General features: G+C 40.5%; 1 protein-coding gene across 2 annotated transcripts in view; it reads left to right on the forward strand.

Moving 5' to 3' along the window:
• The window catches only part of TMTC2 (transmembrane O-mannosyltransferase targeting cadherins 2), a 408,111-nt gene extending 388,452 nt beyond the window's left edge, over window positions 1-19,659 (forward strand). For both annotated transcript variants that reach the window (XM_019494181.2, XM_019494183.2), the window contains one exon: window positions 16,742-19,659. In XM_019494181.2, coding sequence (XP_019349726.1) covers window positions 16,742-16,921 — 180 coding nt within the window. In that variant the 3' untranslated portion in view covers window positions 16,922-19,659. The remainder of the gene's footprint in view (window positions 1-16,741) is intronic.
• Window positions 19,660-19,951: the final 292 nt, after the last annotated feature.

Here is a 19,951-nt window from a genome sequence, read left to right on the forward strand (position 1 = left end):
TGACATCCACAGATTTAACACTATACTTATATCCATAATAGAGAAAGAAAATGCTTCCTGCATAGAGAATGTGAAAAACATAGGGCCAGCAAAAATGTTTGCTTTAGGAATAAATGAGGGAGTAAAGGAGAAGATACTGGTAAATAGAAGTAAAAATTAATTCCTCTAGGATGCTAGGAAGGTAGGCTTGGGGTGGGCAGGGAAGCTTAGGTTTTTTGGATCCCTGACACAAGTAACACTTATGACATCATTAAGTGGTTAAACACGACTTTAAAAACCTGGCCACCCATTCGTTCAATTAATGGTGTGATAAAACCAGGAATAAGTGACAAAGCTGTTACACAAAATGTGCATTGTAATGTTATTGTGTGCTTCTATCACTCTTCTTATTGAACATGTAGCCAGTGCTTCCAGCTTCCAGAGCACATTCCTGGGTCCTCCAAAAGCTGGGAGCACTGGTTAGCTGACTGGGGTCCCAGCTTGAGAAGCACAGTGAGCTCCCCTGGCTAGGAACTCCAATCAGTGAAGTTCCCAGCTGTGTGGCCACACCATGCACTCCTGCAGCTGGAAGCTCTGAACCCATTAGAGATGCACATGGTGTACCACTGTGGCCTCAGGAGCAAAGGTTGTCAGTGCAGGGGGAGCCCAGGATCATGATCCCAAGCTCCCCCTGCACTGAGCATCCAAGCAACTGGGATGTACTGTGCACCCCAACACATGGCATGATGGGATTTGATACTCGATCCCATGATCATGCCTCCTGCCAGGTGCATGTGGCATGGCAGGAAACACAATTTTTAGGATTGTGCATCATATCCCATCTTTTTAATGTCTGTCAGTGGCCTTCATGAGCATGCATACTTTTAGGGCCTATTTGACTAACTAAATAAATGACAGACATTGTCACATTATTAACACTATTATATGTAGTGTTACCTAAAAAAACAACTTTGCTAGCTTCTGTACATCCCCACTGTACAAGATGTCCATGCTGCTCAGAACTTACATTCTAAATATATGAAACAGGCAAAGGCTGAGGAAGAGGATGTCTTTGTAAACAGCAAACTACTGCAGGCAATGAGTAGGTGACTTCCCATGTGGCATCAAGGTTGGGAAGTTTGTGGTAGTCTGGAATTAGATCTTTTGACAGCCAGTCCAGCCAACCTTCTTCTTACATTTTAGGAAAGAAAATGAATACATATTTTAAAGAAAATACTAATCACAGGGCACAGCTACATGAAATGCCAACTGTGCAGTAGCTGAATAATACTTCACAGTAGGGCACCACAGCACGGACAGTGCTAATATGCAACTGTGCAGTATTATTAGGCTACTGCACAGTAACATCACCTAAAAGATGTTCACCAGTACTACTTTGGTGTATCTTCAGTTACTGCACAATTATTTAATACTTGCTTATACAAGTACTAAATAAATGCTCAGGAATGACTGTGCAGTAGCATCTTGTGTAGATGCGCCCACAGTGTTGGGTCCTGGTACCCAACCAGCTTTTGGAACTGTGGTAGGAAAACTCTAAACTCTATGTTCAAGTTCATTCACTAGTATTTAATGGTATGAATGTAAATGAAACAAATGTGGATATAACACAATACTTCAAAACAGGCCTCATGTAGGTAGTTATTAATATTTACTACTTGTGTAGCACTGCAGTTAGTCTCTTGGACCAAATACATAGGACAGCAATAGTAGGGATTGCAAGACACAAGTTAAAGCAGGTAAGTGTCCAGTGGCACAATTTTAACTTACAGTTCACAATTTTAACTGGCTATGTTGATTTTAATTACTTTATGCTACACAGAGTAATACCTATAGGTTGTACTCTACCAATTTTTGTACATTATATGATGAACTGTATTTTACAGAGCAAAAGGACTACCATGCTGCCATGTTCCCTCTTCCCAGCTGTTATTTATCTACCCCTCCTGTGGGAGCTTGGATGTTCTGAGCATCCAAGAATACAAGAGTCAGTGGGCCAGAAGGAGACCAAGCAAGAGTCTGCCTGTGTAGCCTTTCAGTTAAAGTGTATCCTGGGAATGTGCAGAGTCTTGGTTCTTGACCTTGCTTCCTATAACTGTTTGCACATTATTTACGTTACACAGTCATTTGCTGGGAAACAGAAATAATCCTGGTGACAAAAACTAGACTTCTCCACTTTCAGCCTTGTCCGCATAATGGTCTACATTCAAGAGGAGGAGAAGACTTTCATAGATTTCATAGACATTAGTGCTGGAAGGGACCTCGGAAGATCATCGAGTCCAGCCCCCTGCCCAAAGGGCAGGAAGTCCTCTGGGGTCATAGGATCCCAGCAAGATAAGCATCCAGTTTGCTCTTGAAGGTATTCAATGTAGGTGCTTGAACCACCTCCGGTGGCAGGCTGTTCCAGACCTTGGGGGCTCAGACAGTAAAGAAATTCTTCCTTATGTCCAGCCTGAAATGGTCTTGTAGTAGTTTATGACCATTCGACCTAGTCGTCATCCCTTGGGGTGCTCTGGTGAACAAATGTTCCCCCAGATACTGGTGGTCACCCCTGATAAACTTATAGGTGGCCATCAGATCACCCCTGAGCCTGCGCTTTTCCAGGCTAAAGAGCCCCAGGGCTCTCAGCCTGTCATCGTAGGGTCTGCTTCCCTGACCTCTGATCATGCGTGTGGCTCTTCTCTGGACTCTCTCAAGCTTCTCCACATCCTTTTTGAATTGTGGAGCCCAAAACTGGACGCAGTACTCCAGCTGTGGCCTCACTCAGGCTGCGTACAAGGGGAGAATGACATCCCGGGATTTGCTTGAGAAGCATCTATGGATGCAAGCCAGCGTTTTGGTCGCTTTACTAGCCGCAGCATCGCATTGCAGGCTCGTGTTCATCTTGTGGTCAATCATGACCCCCAAGTCTCTTTCTTCCTTAGTGCTAGCCAACATACAACTGCCGAGCCTATAAGGATGCTGCGGGTTTTTCTTCCCAAGGTGGAGAACCTTGTATTTATCGGCATTGAACACCATCAAATTCTCGTCCACCCACTTGCTGAGCCTTTCCAGGTCAGCCTGGATCACTCACCTGTCTTCTGGTGTGGATGCTTTGCCCCAAAGTTTGGTGTCATCGGCAAACTTGGCCAGTCCGCTTCTGACTCCAGTGTCCACATCATTAATGAAGATGTTGAACAGTATGGGTCCAAGGACAGAGCCTTGGGGGACCCCACTGGTCACAGGACACCATGATGAGTGACTTCCATCAATTACTACCCTCTGGGTCCGACCCCGGAGCCAATTTTCCAGCCAGTGGATTGTGGTGGACCCAAGGCGACAACTGGCCAGTTTCTCCAAGAGGCAATCATGGGACACCAGATCGAAGGCTTTTTTTGAAGTCAAGATATATGACATCAATCTCTTCTCCCTTGTCCAGGTGATAGGTCACCTGGTCATAGAAGGAAATGAGATTGGTCAAGCAAGACCTACCCGCAACAAACCCGTACTGGCTATCCCTTAAGATGTTGGCATTGGCCAGTTCATTAAGGATGGCCTCTTTAATAAACTTTTCTAAGATCTTCCCAGGGATAGAAGTCAGGCTAATGGGCCTATAGTTAGCCGGATCCACTTTTCTCCTTTTCTTGAAGATAGGCACCACATTGGCCTTCTTCCAGTCTTCGGGCATTCCACCAGAGCGCCAAGAGTTTTCAAAGATCCGCGCTAGAGGCTGGGCTATGATGCTCGCCAGCTCCTTGAGTACCCTGGGGTGAAGATTGTCAGGGCCGGCTGACTTGAAGGTATCCAGCTTCTCAAGATGTTCCTTCACGAAGTCAGCATTAATGGAGGGCAGGGGATCACCCTCACCTGGACTTCCCTGTCCCGTAGCAGGCATGGGCTTTCCATGGGACTGATGAAAGACCGACGCAAAGTACCTATTTAATAGGTTGGCTTTTTCCTGGGCGTCAATTGTCAGTTGCCCCATCTGGTTCAGCAGGGGTCCAATGTTGCCCCTGCTTTTCCTCCGGCTCCCCACATATCTGAAAAAGGACTTTTTATTGTCCTTGATGATCAAAGCTAGTTGGAGTTCAGTTGCAGCCTTGGCTTTCCTGGTCTGCTCCTTACAGGACTGGGCCAGTGCAGAATAATCCTCCTTGGAGGTGACTCCCATCCTCCATCCTTTGTAGGCCTTTCTTTTTAGCCTCAGAAGGTCTGCTAGGTCCCTGGAGAGCCGGGGGGCTGCTGTGCCCTCTTGCTGCCTTTCCTCCGAGATGGAATAGACTTAGTTTGTGCATTGAGGATCGCTCCCTTGAGGAGCAACTACTCTTCTTGAACTCCCCTCTCCCTGTGGTCATGGTCCCTTAGGGCCTCACTGACAAGCCTCCTGAGCTTGTCAAAGTCGGCTTTCCTGAGGTCAAGGACTTCTGTGTTGCTGACTGACTTGCCAGCTTTTCGGCAGATGGTGAAGGTGATCAAGTCACGGTCGCTGTCACCCAGCTTCCCATCGATCACTAGGTCGCCAACTAGGTCCTCCCCAGTAGCCAGTACCAGGTCGAGCAGCGCTTTGCCTCTCATTGGCCCATAGACTTCTTGAGTCAGGTAGAGGTCATCCACGCACAAGAGGAAGCTTTTGCTGGGTGATCCTCCCACGAGATGTCCGGGTAATTGAAGTCACCCATGACAACCATGGTCCCGGAGCATGCGGCCTCAGCCAGTTCCTGGGCAAACTCCTGGTCAAGCTCAGGACTTTGGGTGGGAGGTCTGTAGTAGACTCCCACCATTGTGTCTCCTGTGCCGTGTTCCCCATGGATTTTAACCCAAAGGGTCTCCAGTCGTCCACCCTGGTCACCAATATCAGCTTGCAGGGATGTGTAGCTTTCCTTAACATAGAGAGCTACACCCCCGCCCCTTTAGTCTACACGATCCCTCCTGTACAGGGTATAGCCATCTATACCCATGGTCCAGTCATGGGTGGAGTCCCACCAGGTCTCCGTTATCCCTATGACATCATAATTATTTGCATTGAGCAGGAGGATGAGCTCCTCCTGCTTATTCCCCAAGCTCCTGGCATTAGTGTACAGGTAGGCAAGTGCCCCCTGGGGGGCTCCTTCCTTGCCCACAGATTTTACCAGGGCTGGGGCGGGGGTGGGCTTCCTTAAGTGCCTTGAACTCCTGGCTTTGCAAGGATTGCTCAGCGGGCCAGCAGTGGCGGTAGTCCCCCTGTCCCCCAGCGGGCTTAGTTTAAAGCCCGGTGGAGCAGGTCAGCCAGTCTGGCTGAGAAGAGCCTCCTCCCTAGGGGAGAGAGGTGGAGGCCATCTCTTCCCAGCAGCTCGCTGCCTCTCTCACCAAAGAGCGGGCTGTGGTCATGAAAGCCAAAGCCTTCCCGACAACACGAGCGCCTCAGTCTTTGGTTGACCACGTAGATCCTCCTCTCCCTCCTCAGCCCATAGCCTGAGACTGGGAGGATCGACGAGAACACCACCTGTGCCCCCAGACCCTTTAGCCCCGCTCCCAAATCCCTGTAGCGCCTCATGACCCATCTGGGAGCGCTCCGAGTCGTGTCATTGGCGCCCACATGAATAAGGAGCATGGGATAGTGATCTGTGGGTTGGAGGAGCTTTGGGATCCTCCTTTTTGGCTTCCTTCACTTAGTGTCTATTACAGCCCGGTATTTAGAGAATTGGGTCATAGGGCTTAGGATCCCTTTAGGTGAGGAGGGCTAGATTCCAGATCTCTCACTTCCTGGGATTGTTCTAGAGTTGTAAATGCTAGATTATTGTTCAGACAGTGAGGAAGAAGAGAAGAGCAAGTAAGATGAGTCATTCAGAATGTCCTGTCTTTAGAAACCCTCTATGCAGCTATCATCAGATGTAGGTCTGTGCTTTTTGAATTGCAAGTGAATGAACATGTTTAATGCTTAATTTGAGTCGGGTATCTAAACTCCTCAGAGGGGAAGGAGTTGGCTGCCTCAGGATATCTCCAGGCTTTCAGACTCACCTTTTAGAGGTACTTAAGGTTACCCGGGTTCTGTGTTGGGGGCCTACTCACCTAAAACTGAATCTGTCTTGGACCGCTACAGTTTTTCCATGGCCTGTATAGAGATTCTAGATGCCTACAGTCACCTTCCCAGATCAGGCATTCAAAACATAGGTGAGCCAATAGCTAGATCATGGCACATGCTGAGGCTGTTGGAAACCTACCCTAGGTTCTTCTATACTGCTTCAGCAGTGGCTACTGATTGCATAATGTATTTTTGCATTGTAGGTCTTTCTGAAGGTGTGTTTATTTACAGAGTTGTGTGTTTTTTAGTTTAGCTTTGCCCCGGGATTGCCTTGGTAACATTGGGTTGTACAGTTTACTGCAAACTGAAGTTATTTTTTTCCCTATCATTTTGGAGCTGTACTCAGCACCCAGTATTATTGATCAGCATCTAAATTGCTGAAATCAATTTAAATTCTCTTGATAAACAGCTACATTTATTTTCCCTCTAGCACAGTTGTCAAATTGTAAGTTGTCAGCAGAATTGATGGTGATTATATTGCTGTGGGATAGTTATTCAACAATAAAACCATGTACAGAAAGGCTAGAGAAGGACCTGAAATGCATTCTGAAATGTCTTACTGCCCACTGCATTTCTTCGTGTTTTTTCTCCTTTTCTTTTAGGTTCTGATAACACATCCTTTGACTAATATCTTTGACTTTGTTTTAATGTATGATTGTGTCATGCTCCTTCCATACTTCCCTGTGTAATTTTATATCATTCTTATTCCATCATTGTTCTAAGGAGCTGTATCAAATTGAATGAAGTAACTTTACAAACCTGAAGGACTATATGTTGCTATATATTCTGGTAAAGTATAGAGCTATATTCTGAGAAAGTTTGTTAACACCAGTAAGTCTCTTAAGACTCTGAGTCAGCCACCATAGTCATCACCTAAATAAATAGTAATGAAACAGCAGGAAGAGAAATTTCTGTGGAAACAATAATGTTTATAAAACAGCTAATTAAGTTCAAATCTGATTCTGGTGTTTGTTTGGTTAAGGTATGCGAATCTTTAGTTTATAAGTAGTACAGTAGACAACAGTGTCTAAGTGACATGATAAGGGCCTGATCCTGACATCTTCATGGAAGTGACTACCAAAAAAAAAATCATTAATATTTTTTGGCCTGTGTTGGATGGTTATTTATATTATAGTTATCAGATGTTGCCTAAAAGTTCTTTCAGGGGAGCTGTTATTTTCAATGGAAATGAACTCCCTTTCCATTTTTTTGTTGTTGTCCAGTTTCTCCAGCATTTTACCCTTTAACCTGCCCTTAAGATTCTTCTCAGTCATCTCCCCCCACCCCACTCTAATTCTTACATCAAACTGTGGAATAATTCAGGTTAATTTATGTAAGCTGCTTGAGTCTAAATATTTGAAATGATGTAAAATAAAAATTTCTACTAGAGCTTCCTCAGACTCTTTCGGGCCCAGAGCAGTCTTCCCCTTTATATTCTTAGCATAGTATGCATAAATGTGTTCCTTTAAGAATAGTATTCTTTCCATCTCCCTTCTGTTGTTCCCCATCCCACCTCATTATCTGAAGTCTTAATTTCATTAGTGAAATTGTATAAGGTTTTTAAAGTAGTGGGAGATGGATTCATATATTAAAAGTGGGCCCAAAAGTGTAATTCAAACATTTGCTAAATCAGTGTTCTAGCTAGCTGTGATTGCATTCCTATGAAAAGGCATTCTGCTTAGCACTGTACATCTCTAATGCCAGGTGAAGTAGATCATGTTATATTCCTTTAAATGCTTCAGATTTCTTTTAAATTAATCATGTGTGTTATCAGTAAACTGTATATTTTTTCAATGAAAAAGAAGGTAAGTTAGTTCCTGTTTTCAGAAATAGAAAGTATTGATGTGCAAAAATGTAGAGTTATTCAAAGATTTCATGTAGTGTTAAAATATCTACCATTTTTCCTAATGGGACAGAATATTGTTATTAAAATTACTATTTGTCACTACTGTGCTGCAGATGACATTTTCATTTAGCAGACATCACATTTGCTGTGAACAAGAATTTTCTAATTAATACAATCTGTTTTTGCTGCATAAATAGTTGCACGTATTAAATGGCAATCCTGGGTAAATATTAAAATGATTGAATTATACACATCATTGCACATCTTGTGTGGTTTTTTTTTCTTTTTACAAATAAAAATTGAGTCATTTGAAGATATTTGTATGAAATTCTAAACTGCTAGGAAAATTTTATATGATTATCAGATGCTGTGCACTGATGAAAATATTTGAGCTGGAAAGCTGGAGGAGTTTAATTAAAAACACTTTGAGGTCTGGAAAACTTACTTCAGTGATTTATTTTTCTAAAATTATGACCACAATATTAAATACTCATAAAGTATGTTTTTATTTAGTATCTTTGCTTTATAATAAAAGCTATCTAAAAATATTCATCATAGTTTCCATATGGAGTGAAAGAATGGTTTCTGAGAGACTTTTTGACTATGTAGAAAAGCAATTAATGCATAGCTTTTGGGAACAGAAATCCTAGGGCTACCCAAATTACAAATGTTCTTTTGGGACTTTTCAAGCTGCCATTATGATATACAGCATTTAATAGTTGTAACTTTTGCATTTATAATGTACAGTGTGTAATACTGTGCACTGTGAATTTATACAGATATTAATAGCAGATAATTTTTACCAGGTACATAACATATATATGCAATTGCAGTTTTGCACGATTTTGTATTTTATAAAGTTTAGGGTATTTTCTGAAAGCTGAGACTGAGCAAGAGCTCTTACTGACTAGAAAACTATCATATTGTGCTGACATTGTCCCTGTGGTATGGTATCTTTAGAAGCAAAACAGGCTATTTGGTTTTCCCTTTTTTATGCCAGGTTCTAGAACTCCATTCCAGCTTACAGCTACAGTTTCCTAAATTATGATGTTATAAACATCACCAAGCAAACTGAAAAGTTTGGAGTGTATGTGTGTGTCTACAAATTCTCATCCTTACCTCAAAGGTACTTGAGATGTATGGTGGGGGTGGAAATGGTGGAAGGTTTTTTAGTTTATATGTAGTTGTGTGGTTTTAGACACAAACAATATCTAGTAAGTGGCTTAGACATAAACATCTAAGCCCAAATCTTGAAAAGCTCTCAAGACCAAACATATGTAAACAAGTTGTATACTCTACATCTTCTTTGGACATCACACACTAAGGGGCAAATACTCAGTTGATGTAAAATATCCAGTTATTACAGTCTAGATCAATTAAGGATGTTCATATTTTCAGAAACTAGAGTGACTCAACTGTTTACTTATGCTGCTGTTTACTCCTACCACTTACAATTTGATGTACCATTGTAATTTAGGACTGAACTGTTGATTACAATGTACAGATTATACATTTTTCCAGAGTATGTGTTTAAGGCAGTGGTTTTCAACCTTATTTCATTTGTGGACCCCTAAAAAAAATTACATGGAGGTGCCAGACTCCTTTGGAAATTTTCAATGGAGTTGTGGATGGGTTCACATACTTTTGATCAGTCATCTTTCACATACCCCTTTGATGTAGCCTGTGGACCCTTGGGGGAGTGCAAGGGGAAGAGGGGAGAAAATCAAGCTCTACTTTGGAGCTGATCCAGGAGGACCTGCCTGCCTGAAGCCTCTGTCCCCTAGCCCCACCAGCCCCCTCCCAGCTCCAGTGCTGTCTGCATGATGTGAGTGGGGAGAAGGGAGGAGAGGGAGCTTCGGGTTGGGGTTTGCCCATGCTGAGCTGCAAGTGATGGGGACAGGTGGATTGGAGGCTCCTGGGGAAGAAGGGGTCACTGCCATTGCCCTGCATCTCCGATGGCGAAGAGGTAGTTGTTTAACATATTCTCAGAAAATTTTATAAAAGCACTGTAGCTGATGCTAGGCTCAGCAAGATTCAGGGGGCAGGCCAGTTGTTTAGGAACTGCATATACAGTGGTTCTATAGTACGAGGAAGCAGGTGGAAATGGGAATTTCTGCCTGAAATTGAGACTCACATATTAGGACATCTGGCATCTCTAGGGTCCCATTCTGTAAATATATCTAGGAGCATGGACTTCTCTTGAGTGATGATACCTGCTGGCTTAAGTGGAATTGTAAAGAGGAGACAGGATCCATGCACTTGTATCAGGTTACAGAATATTCACCCTGCTTTGAAACAGCAGCTACAAAACCTAAGGGAAGCTTTTAGGTTAGAGTCTAACATTGAAATTAACATTGTGGGGTCTGTGAAAAATAAATGCCACCTGTGAAATGACTCAGTTGTGCACAGTTCTCTTACCAAAAAAAAAAGGGCTTTTGACACTTGATTATTTCAGAAAATAGCCCACCAGTATGCTATGGCAATGACACCATTAATAAAAGTTCAAGTGAAAATTTTTGCCATCACTATAGGAGGATAAAAAAGCATGACAGCACATTATAATGGTGACTGACAAGGTGAAGCAGCCCACTGTAGTTAGTTTTCATACTTAGTGATCCATTCTATAAATCTGTATCTTTTCTGTTTTATTACTCAACCTGTATCAAGCTACTCTGTTTTCAATTACTGAACTGAATTATTTGAATGCCTCAATCACATCTAACCAAAAAGCCTAAAGATAAAATAGTTGCATGCAGAATTCTGTGAATCTTTTCAGAGCATGAAATTCTACTATGCAGAGGTGCTTGAAGGAAAAAATTAGGCGTTCTTAATTGCTCTTAAATAAAAGAAAGCCCATGGTGGTGCACCTCTAATGCTAAGGAATTATTTTCTACAGTTGATTAGTGAATTTGATTCCTCCTATGAATGTAAAGAAGTGTAGCCATTCTGACTGCAGCATTCACTAAACAATTCTGGTGTCATTTCAGAACACAAAGAGGAATGTACATTTGCAGCAATTCATTAAAGGCAAGAGGATTATTGGCAGCAACCTTTCAGTGACCTTTTAAATATCAGTCAATCATTCCAGAAGTAATTCAGACATGTGAATGTACTGAAGAGCAAATTAGGACTTTTTCTAAACAAAGCATTCATTTTGAAATTCAGAAGCCATATATCCATCTTGCGCTGTATGCTCACTAGGGCTGTGTGAAGCTTTGGTTGCTGAATCGATTTGGCAGAGATTCGGTCCAATTTGGTGGCCAAATCTCTGAATCCAAATCAAATCAGGAGACCCTTTAGTATCTCTGAACCGAATCAGAACCCTCCAAATCAGCGATTCAGACATAGACACAACTTTAAATGTTTTTTCTACATACCTCAAGGTACCAGGCATCTCGTAAATGCTGCGATGCTGGGGCAGATGAAGTGTCTCACAGGAGTGTGTTGGGGGGGAAGGTCTCCAGTGCACTCGGCAGCAGACCCAGAAGTGGACCAGAAGCACTTCCAGTCCACTTCCAGGTCCACCAGTGAGCACGCAGGCCCTTCCCCCCGCACCCTCCATCTGGCCCAGCATCGCAGCATTCACAAGCTGCGCCTGGTACCACGAGGTATGTAGAAAAAACATTTAAAGCTGTGTTTATGGCCGAATCACTGATTCTCTGAATCAGCATTGAATCTTCAGATTTGGATTTGGCTGAATCAAATAGGGGACAGTGATCCAAATCAACAAATTGAATCACTGTCCCCGACTTGGGCCGAATCCAAATTGAATAGGGCCCATTTCACACACCCCTAATGCTCGCTTGACATAGGAAGTCGGGTGTTGGGCAGAACTTTCCTTTTTTTTTTAAAATGGTACAGTTTTCACAACTCTCCATAAACCAGTGTCTGATGCTGTTATCTGCTCTGCTCTTTCGTTGGTGAGTGAAATGATTGCATACAAGTTTTTATATCTCCAAAGCCACTTTAGAGCTCTATATTGGAATAAACTACTAGCAAATATGAGATTTCATGTGTAAAATGAACCAGGGATGATGTGGGGAAAAGCCAACGCATCTATTTTATTTTAATTAATGGTTGAAGTAGGGGGCTAAATTCTGCTGTTGGTTACGTCAGTGTAAATATGAAACAGCTTTGTGGAATTACATTAAGCAGTGTTGGATTTCTATAATGTCTTTTAGAGAAGATTTTAGTCTTTGGCTTTTTTTGTATGCAGAGTTGTATCATCTATTTTGATAATGTGGAGGAGTTTTGGGAGAATTGATGTCAATATAAAACAAAAACACTTTAGAAATCAAACAGATTTTCATTATTAGTTGCATAATTAATTTTTAAAAAATCATGCACACACATACACACCCTAAGGAAACATTTATGCCACAAAAAATTCTAATAAAGGGTATAATTCCCAATAGACCATGGAAAATGCTATTTATAACCCTGATAGAACTGCCAGTCAGCTCTTTTGATGTAAAGCATCTGTCTCATAAAGGAAATGAAGGAAGGCCTGTTTTTCCTTTCAAGTCTCTGAAGTAGTAGGTGGTGTCATTTGTTATACAGTGCTACAAGTCCTGTATTATTGGATTGGTAGCTGCTGACTGCCTTTGTTAACATGCTGAAAAGTTTCATCAGCTGTCTTTAATAAAAGGCAATATATGTTGAGGAAAAAACTGTAGTGAATGTGGCTGGCTCTCTGTCCCTAGCCCATCCGCTACAGCTGTCAGGGAGTGATGACACAGATGTCTAATCAGTCAGTCACCTGAAATTCTTGTGTATGTTATAATAAACTGCAGGCGCCTAGACGCTGCAGTGATCGGTGCCATATACATACAGTGGGTAGGTCACGTGCACTGTTGTTCTTTTGGGAGACCTGTACTCTTTGTTGTTTCAAACAGGGAGGATTTTGTATGAATTTTCAGCACCATCTGAAATAACACAATCCATTCATCACAACTTGACATGATATTTTTATTTGCATTAATGGCCCCAAAACAGATGATTTGGTAAAATTACAAAGGTTATCAGAGAAATGTGTTGGCTTTCTTTCCTTCCCCACCCCTTCCTCCATCCCTTCTCAGCCTGTTATAGTGAAATTGCTTTACCAAGTTAAACAAAAAATAGTATAAGGAACCTTTACTTGACAGTGCAGGGTAATAGAGTTTTTATTTCAGAGCTATTGTTTCCATATTACCTGCAATTGCATTGTAAATCAATTTTATGCAAAAATACAGAGTGAAGAATGATTGGCTAGGCTACAATACTTCAGAGAAGGACCTGGGAGTTGCAGTGGACCAATATGAGCCAACAATGTGTTTCACAAACCTGTCCATCTCCCAAAGCCCTGAGTTTTCTCCCACTGTGCTGCCCCACACTTGCCCCATGGAACAGACCAAGGTTTTCCCTAGGATAGCTCCCTACCCCAGCAAGCCTCAGCTCCATTGCACTTATATTGGACCCTGCACCTGCAGTGAAGGAATCTGTGCCAACTCCAGGTGGCTCCCATTTTTAGGTTGAGAAGATATTATAGGTCCCCCTCTCTATTGAGATAGTCATCCTAGAATATCACTTGCTCAGAAATCACCCTCATAAGCAATCAATAAAGAGAAAAACAACAAAAATATTTATCATATAGGAGAAAAGAGCCATACAGACAAAACAGACCATAGGTTTGGAAACAGAAAAGCAAAACAAGTGCAATTTACCTTCTCAAATTACTACAGCTTAGCCCCTCCTGAAAGACCTGCCAGTGTTCTTGGATATCAGCCTTCCTGCTGACTCTACCAGTCCTGGCAACTAGGGTCATTGGACCCTGCCAAGTCTGATATTTTAAAAGCACTTATTCAATCCTAGCTAGACCCTAGAAAGCCTCCAAGGTTAGCCTCCTCCCCAGACTGTCCCTTCCCATCACTATTATTCTAATGCTGATTTGTCACCAAAATTCTCCAGTAGATTCGTGTCTCTCTAGGACACCTGGGGCCTCTCATTGGAGGACTATTCCTCTCAATTCCTTCTCTGTTGTGGAGTTGATTTTCCCCATCACCGGTGGACAATATCTTAGGTGTGTGCTAAATACCTCACTTGATCATTTTCCAGTTACATCATCAAATGACAGAAGTACATAGGATTAAAATCTGATTTGGGAGAATACCCATGCATTCCGCACCTAGTTTTGAGGTGTGCTCTTCTTGCTATAAAAAGAAAAAATGTCAACAGCAAACTATATTGTATCAACAAGAATGTCTCTTGCAAATCAAGAGAAGTGGTTCTTCTGCTCCATTCAGCACTGGTGAGGCTTCACTTTGTCCAGGTTTGGGCTCCACACTTGTGAACAGATTGAAAAGAGTCCAGTGGAGAATGACAACAATTATTAGAGGCCTTGAAGGCAGGATTTATGAGGAAAGGCTGAAAGAGTCAAGGTTATTTAACCTGGAGAAGAGAAGACTTAGGGGGATTTGATTTTACAATCTTTAGATACCTGAAGGGTAATTATAAAAAGGATGGAGATAGATTGGAGATATATTTTTATCTGTGGCTGTAAGGAAAAGGACTAGGTGCAATGACCTCAGCCTGCAGCAGAGGAAAGTTTTGGTTGGAGATTTAGGAGAAACATTCTGACTGTGAGAGTGGTCAAGAATATAAACAGGCTACCAAGGGAAGTTGTGGGATCTCCAATTGCTTTCTGTGTGATATGGACTAAAGAGAATCAAGGACAGGGTAGCTGATCAGGCCAGCAGCATGTGAAGATTAGTCATCCTAATGACCTAGAGCAGGTGTTGGGTAACTTCTCCTAAGTCATGCGCCCTTACGCTGCATGTGAGGGTGAATCATTACGCTGTGTTTCTTTTTTTATTTAAGTGTGAGTGGAGAAAGGATCTGTGTCATATTTGGACATACGACAAATAACAGATATTGTGTTTTCATGTATGCTGGGGAAATGACTCAAAGAGGGGGGAAAAATTACCCTGTCAGGTTTAAGGAAGAAAAACAAAAGCAGTAGCCAGTTCATATCCTCCTGGCTTAGCATCATGATATTTACAGGGGAGATGGGTGAACTCACTGTTTTTGTTTAGTTTTGAAACTCTTTAAAACCTAGAGGCTCTGAAAGCTTTACTCATACTTTATTACTAGTGAGTTTGTTTTAATCAGAGGTGAGAAAAAGACAAGAAAAATAAAATGGAATCGACTTAAAGGCTGTTCTAAACCTTAGTGAAAAAGTTTGTTTTAGATGGGAGAAACATGTGTTGTTGTTGTTGTTGTTGTTTTTACATCGATCTCTTATTGAAAGAAGGGATTTTAAAATTGCATGTAGAGACAGGCAAACTGTAGATACTTGTGTAAACTCTGAGAATTGCTTGAGAGTTATTTAAAACCCAGTCACAATGTCATCCTATCACCACACCATCCTGGAAGGGCTTGCATCCTGGTATGAAGATGAGATATGAGCATTTTCATGTCTCTCTCTTACCTTTGAGTTATTTCTAATGCTATTCATCAAAAAGCATCCTGTGTACAATTTGTATATACATGAGTTGACTGGAACTTTACAGTTGATTTTAAAAATGTTATGAGAGTGCTATTGAATGATACCTAGAATAACTTTACTCTCCAAACACCAAATTAATTGCTATTGCCTCTAACCTCTGTAATCTGGGAAAATAATGTTCCCAATGTGGACCTAAAAACATGGGTATCTTGCATTGGCAATGTGTAGGAGGTACACGCAGGTGCATGTGCACCCCCTGAACGTGCCAGCTGTGAAACTAGAAGTGTACTTCTGGTTTCGCTGCTGGCTCGGCAATCGGCAACTGGGGGACCCCCCATCGGTGATCTAGTGCCCTCCCCCCCCCCCCCCCCCCCAACTCAGGAGGCACCACTCGCCCACGGTGTCTTGGACAACTCATGTTGAACTCTTGTCAATTTTTACTTTAAATCAGGATCTATTTACTTGTTGGATAAGGGGATTATACTTTCACTGAAGTATAGTGTCCTATGGATTCCTATGCAGGTATGTAGAGTAAACTTTACTTCATTTTCAAAATCAGAAGTCTTTCCTCATAATTTGTAATTGTCAGAGATTTGGGGTGATAAAATTCTCATTCTTGGTCCTAAAAATAACCTTTCAGTTAAAATTAAATAATGTACAGGCTTTTAAATAAAAGTAAGAAGAATGTTGCTCATGCAATTTAATTAGAAAAAGATCCTAAGGTAAACAACTTCTTAATTTATTGTGGTGTTCTTCGATATCCTTGTGAATATATTACGTGTTTCTGCCCCTGGTAATTCTAAAGTTATTCAGGTATTGTAGATACCAGAGCTTGTCATAACACCGAGTTTGTATAAAGGCAAATCTAAAATGGGTACCTTGGAGCTTTGTATGTCTTTAAAATCCAAAGGCAACCAGTATTTTCCGCTTATCTTTAAAACAAAGTAAAAGAATAAGGTGGCAGGAGTCCCAATGTGTTATCCTTTCCCAGCGATTATAAACTCCTATTGGCAATGGGTTGAATTGAAATTAAATTCTTCTCTTCAATCTTCTGTTGCACTACTTTAATTTTCTCTTGGAAACTGTAGTATGCCAATGTTACCACATGTAAAGCTTTTATGGGGTCTGTGTTTTCTCATTAAAGAAAGAAGTCTATGTATGTAGACACCAGAGCCTACCCTGTTTAAAGCACAAAGTACACAGTTAGCAGCTGTTCAAAAACTTTTTCTTGTTATCTCTATTTGTTTAAATTGTTAAATTGCTTCCATGAAATGCCTGCAAACATAAGGGAATAATTTGTATAAGTGGATGAATTTTGCCTGTTAAGAAAAACTGAAAATACTCTTAATATTTTTCTTTCCCTCCTTTTGTGCAGTATCCGGCTGCCCTGATGAACCTTGGAGCCATTCTTCATCTCAATGGGAAACTCATAGAGGCTGAAGCAAACTACCTCCGAGCTCTCCAGCTTAAACGTGATGATGTCATAACCCAGTCAAACCTTCGCAAACTCTGGAACATCATGGAAAAACAAGGTTTAAAGACCTCCAAAACATGACACAGAATAATCTAGTATTTTTTTAATTAATTGACTCAAACCCAAAATAAAAACTTCCAGGAAGTTATCTGTCAAAGCTCTCATTGGACTTGACTGCCAGGGTCAGGGGTCTTAATTGCTGCTAGGAAATCCTATTGTGTATTTTTGGCATAACTTCTTGCCAAAAAAAAAAAAAAGACTTCTTGGGAGCTTCACAGAGGAGTTAAGTGTTACCCCACAAACATATTTAATACCATAACACTTAAAGGAAGGTATTCTTGCATATTTGACAAGTCATCACAGTTAATCATATATTGCTTATTTCCATGTGGGTTCTTGAAAATTATACTGTCCTGAAGACACTGAGGAAAGACTGTGTAGAACACACCCAGCCACCTGGGAGTAAAAGAGATAATACTAGCTTAAAGTATTTGCTGAGGCTGTAATTCATTAAAATGTATACTAAATCCAATGTGTTTGCAGTTTGCTTTAATGCTGCTGTATCTCTCTTTAGGATCGCTTACTTTATCAATTCCACAGACTTACACGACCATCTAAAAAAAGTGTCACTTGTGGTTCTATGACAGTACTTAAAATTGTTTACTGAAGAGTTGCATATATTATTTCAGCTTGTTGTTAAGAGTTTGGATGTAGATTACTTAAAATACTCAACTGAGTATGACTTGTTTTGCCTGTCCTAAACAAAATAAGCAAGGGACAGTCTGATGTGCTACATCTGACCAATATAAGAGAGCCTAATCGGTATCATTAATTCTGTGAATTGTCCAGTTTTATACAGAAACCAATGCTTGCCCTCATAACAAGTGGGGGACAGGCTGTAATCTTAGGAAAAAATACGGGGACTTTTTTTTTTTTTTGGCCTTATCCTACACTCCTTTTTAACTCCTGTTTAACTTCTTTTGTGCTGTGGTTATTGAAGACCTTCTTTAAACAGAACTGTCCACGCTTTTCAAACTACAGTATTTTTGTACAAGTTCAAGCTGGATGAGTTTTACAAATACTAAAATCAAATGTGCTACTGATGAAGCTTATCAACAATTTCCATTGCCTATGCCAGCAACTAACAGGAGGGATTGGTTTTTAGTTGAGCATCCTCAAAAACAGTGTAGCTGAGAAATATGTAACAAAGGCTTCTAATTATTTTAAATATTTTGGAATATTTTTGACAGCTTGTCTGCTCAGATTTTAATATATTAGGGATTCATTTATATCCAGACATGCATAGAAGCAACAGAACTATCACAATTCTCAATGAGGGGTTTTTTGGGGAGGGGGGGAGGAGGAGGAGGGGGCTTCTGCTTCAGATAATTTGCTTTCCATACAAATTCATATCATTTTTTTTTTGTTTCATTTTATTAACGTTTTAGTCCAGACCATTTGCTAGCTGCTTTCTTTTGTTGCAACAGGTACTAGTGTATGTGAGAATTTCCTTTCATTTAATGACCAGTATCTGCTTCAATGTTCACTTCACAAATGATATAATGTTAAGTGCTCAAGCACCTTGGTCTGAAGTTTCTTCATGTTCTCTTAAAACGCTTTGTACTGAAAAAGCTTACTTTTTAGTATTTAGCATCATTCCAACTAAACTATATAGGAGAATACTTTGCTGTATTTATTTATTTGTTATTTGACAGCAGCAACTTTTCTTTCACTAGGACAATAATCTGCAACAGTTGCTATCTTATTTGGCTACCTTTTTTGTGGACAGTTGTTTGCTTCAAGGGAAATGGAACATCTGCATATACTCTACATTATTGTACATTCTCCTCATATTCTCTTTTTTAGACCTCTACACCAGGGAGTAACTATTCTAAATGAGCATAAATGCAACTTGTAATAGGTTGTTGGAGTCTTTTCTATTTGCTTGTTTTGGTTTCTGGGAGAGGGGGGACATTTTTTTTTTCTTTTCATTCAGCAATTACATGCTTTAATCAGTAGGTTTACAACTGTCCTACTATAGGTTCTGAAGGCATGGGGCTGTTGGGTTTGGTTGAAAGCATCAAACTTTTACTTAAATAATGATATGGCTACTTAAGCAAAACTTAGTGGTCAGAAGACGGATTTCAATTTTTTCATGATCATCCACTGAAGCCAATGGTAAGAATATAATGGTGGCTCGAGTTTATTTTCTCTCTTTTGGCTGTCTGAAAAACTGTAAAAGTGAATTAGATATTAGGCCACGAGTGAACTGAGTATATAAGTGTGATATCCTGCAGTTTTATTTATTTTAAGTCATAAAACTTTGGTGGCTTCCTGGTCATAACTTTTTATTGTGTTATATGTGTCTTCCTTTCAAGCTGTGTTCATTCTTGTTTCATAGTTTTCATTCATTGCACAAAAGCCACTCAATTGATATGGTTTCATCCTGCCTTTTATAATTGTCTGAAGTTTTTTAAAAATTTATTTTAAAAAGGACTAACAGAAATTTAATGAGACTGTCCCTGAATACATTTCAATTTAGGGCTAGGCTTGATAACTTTCTTCTTTTGGAATAAGTTTAAAACATGTTTAAAATATGTCTCTCTGCTCAGGGATTTATAGTGGATTATTGCAGACAGTGCTAAAAAATAAAAGAGCACAAGACAAGTTTACTAAATTAAAATTTTATTTTTTGAAAAAAACTGTTATTTGTATAAGTTATCAAGATTTGTAGGCTTTCGTTTTTGTAGAAATAATTGTTTATGTGCCAGATAAGAAAATTTTGATTTTGTTTTCAATAATAAAGCATTGACAACTAATACATTGTTCATGCCTTTATCTATTGCTAAAAATACTGCACTGACTGATTTATTACTGTAAGCTACCAATTTATATTTATTGTTTTTTCATCAAAGTTATATACAGTGTAAGCAGAGTACTTGTTTATTGCAGTTATGCATTCAGGTGTACTGTACTGACTTGAAAAAAATGTTTTTACTGATATTTTCAAAGCCCTTATTCCAACATTTACAACTGTAAAAATCTGTCTTTGTTTTACCTGGAAATGGTGTTAATAACTGCTCTCCATTCAGATAAAGCTAACAGAAAGGT

This window comes from Alligator mississippiensis, chromosome 4 (assembly GCF_030867095.1).
Source record: "Alligator mississippiensis isolate rAllMis1 chromosome 4, rAllMis1, whole genome shotgun sequence".
In the NCBI taxonomy this organism is placed as follows: Eukaryota; Metazoa; Chordata; order Crocodylia; family Alligatoridae; genus Alligator; species Alligator mississippiensis.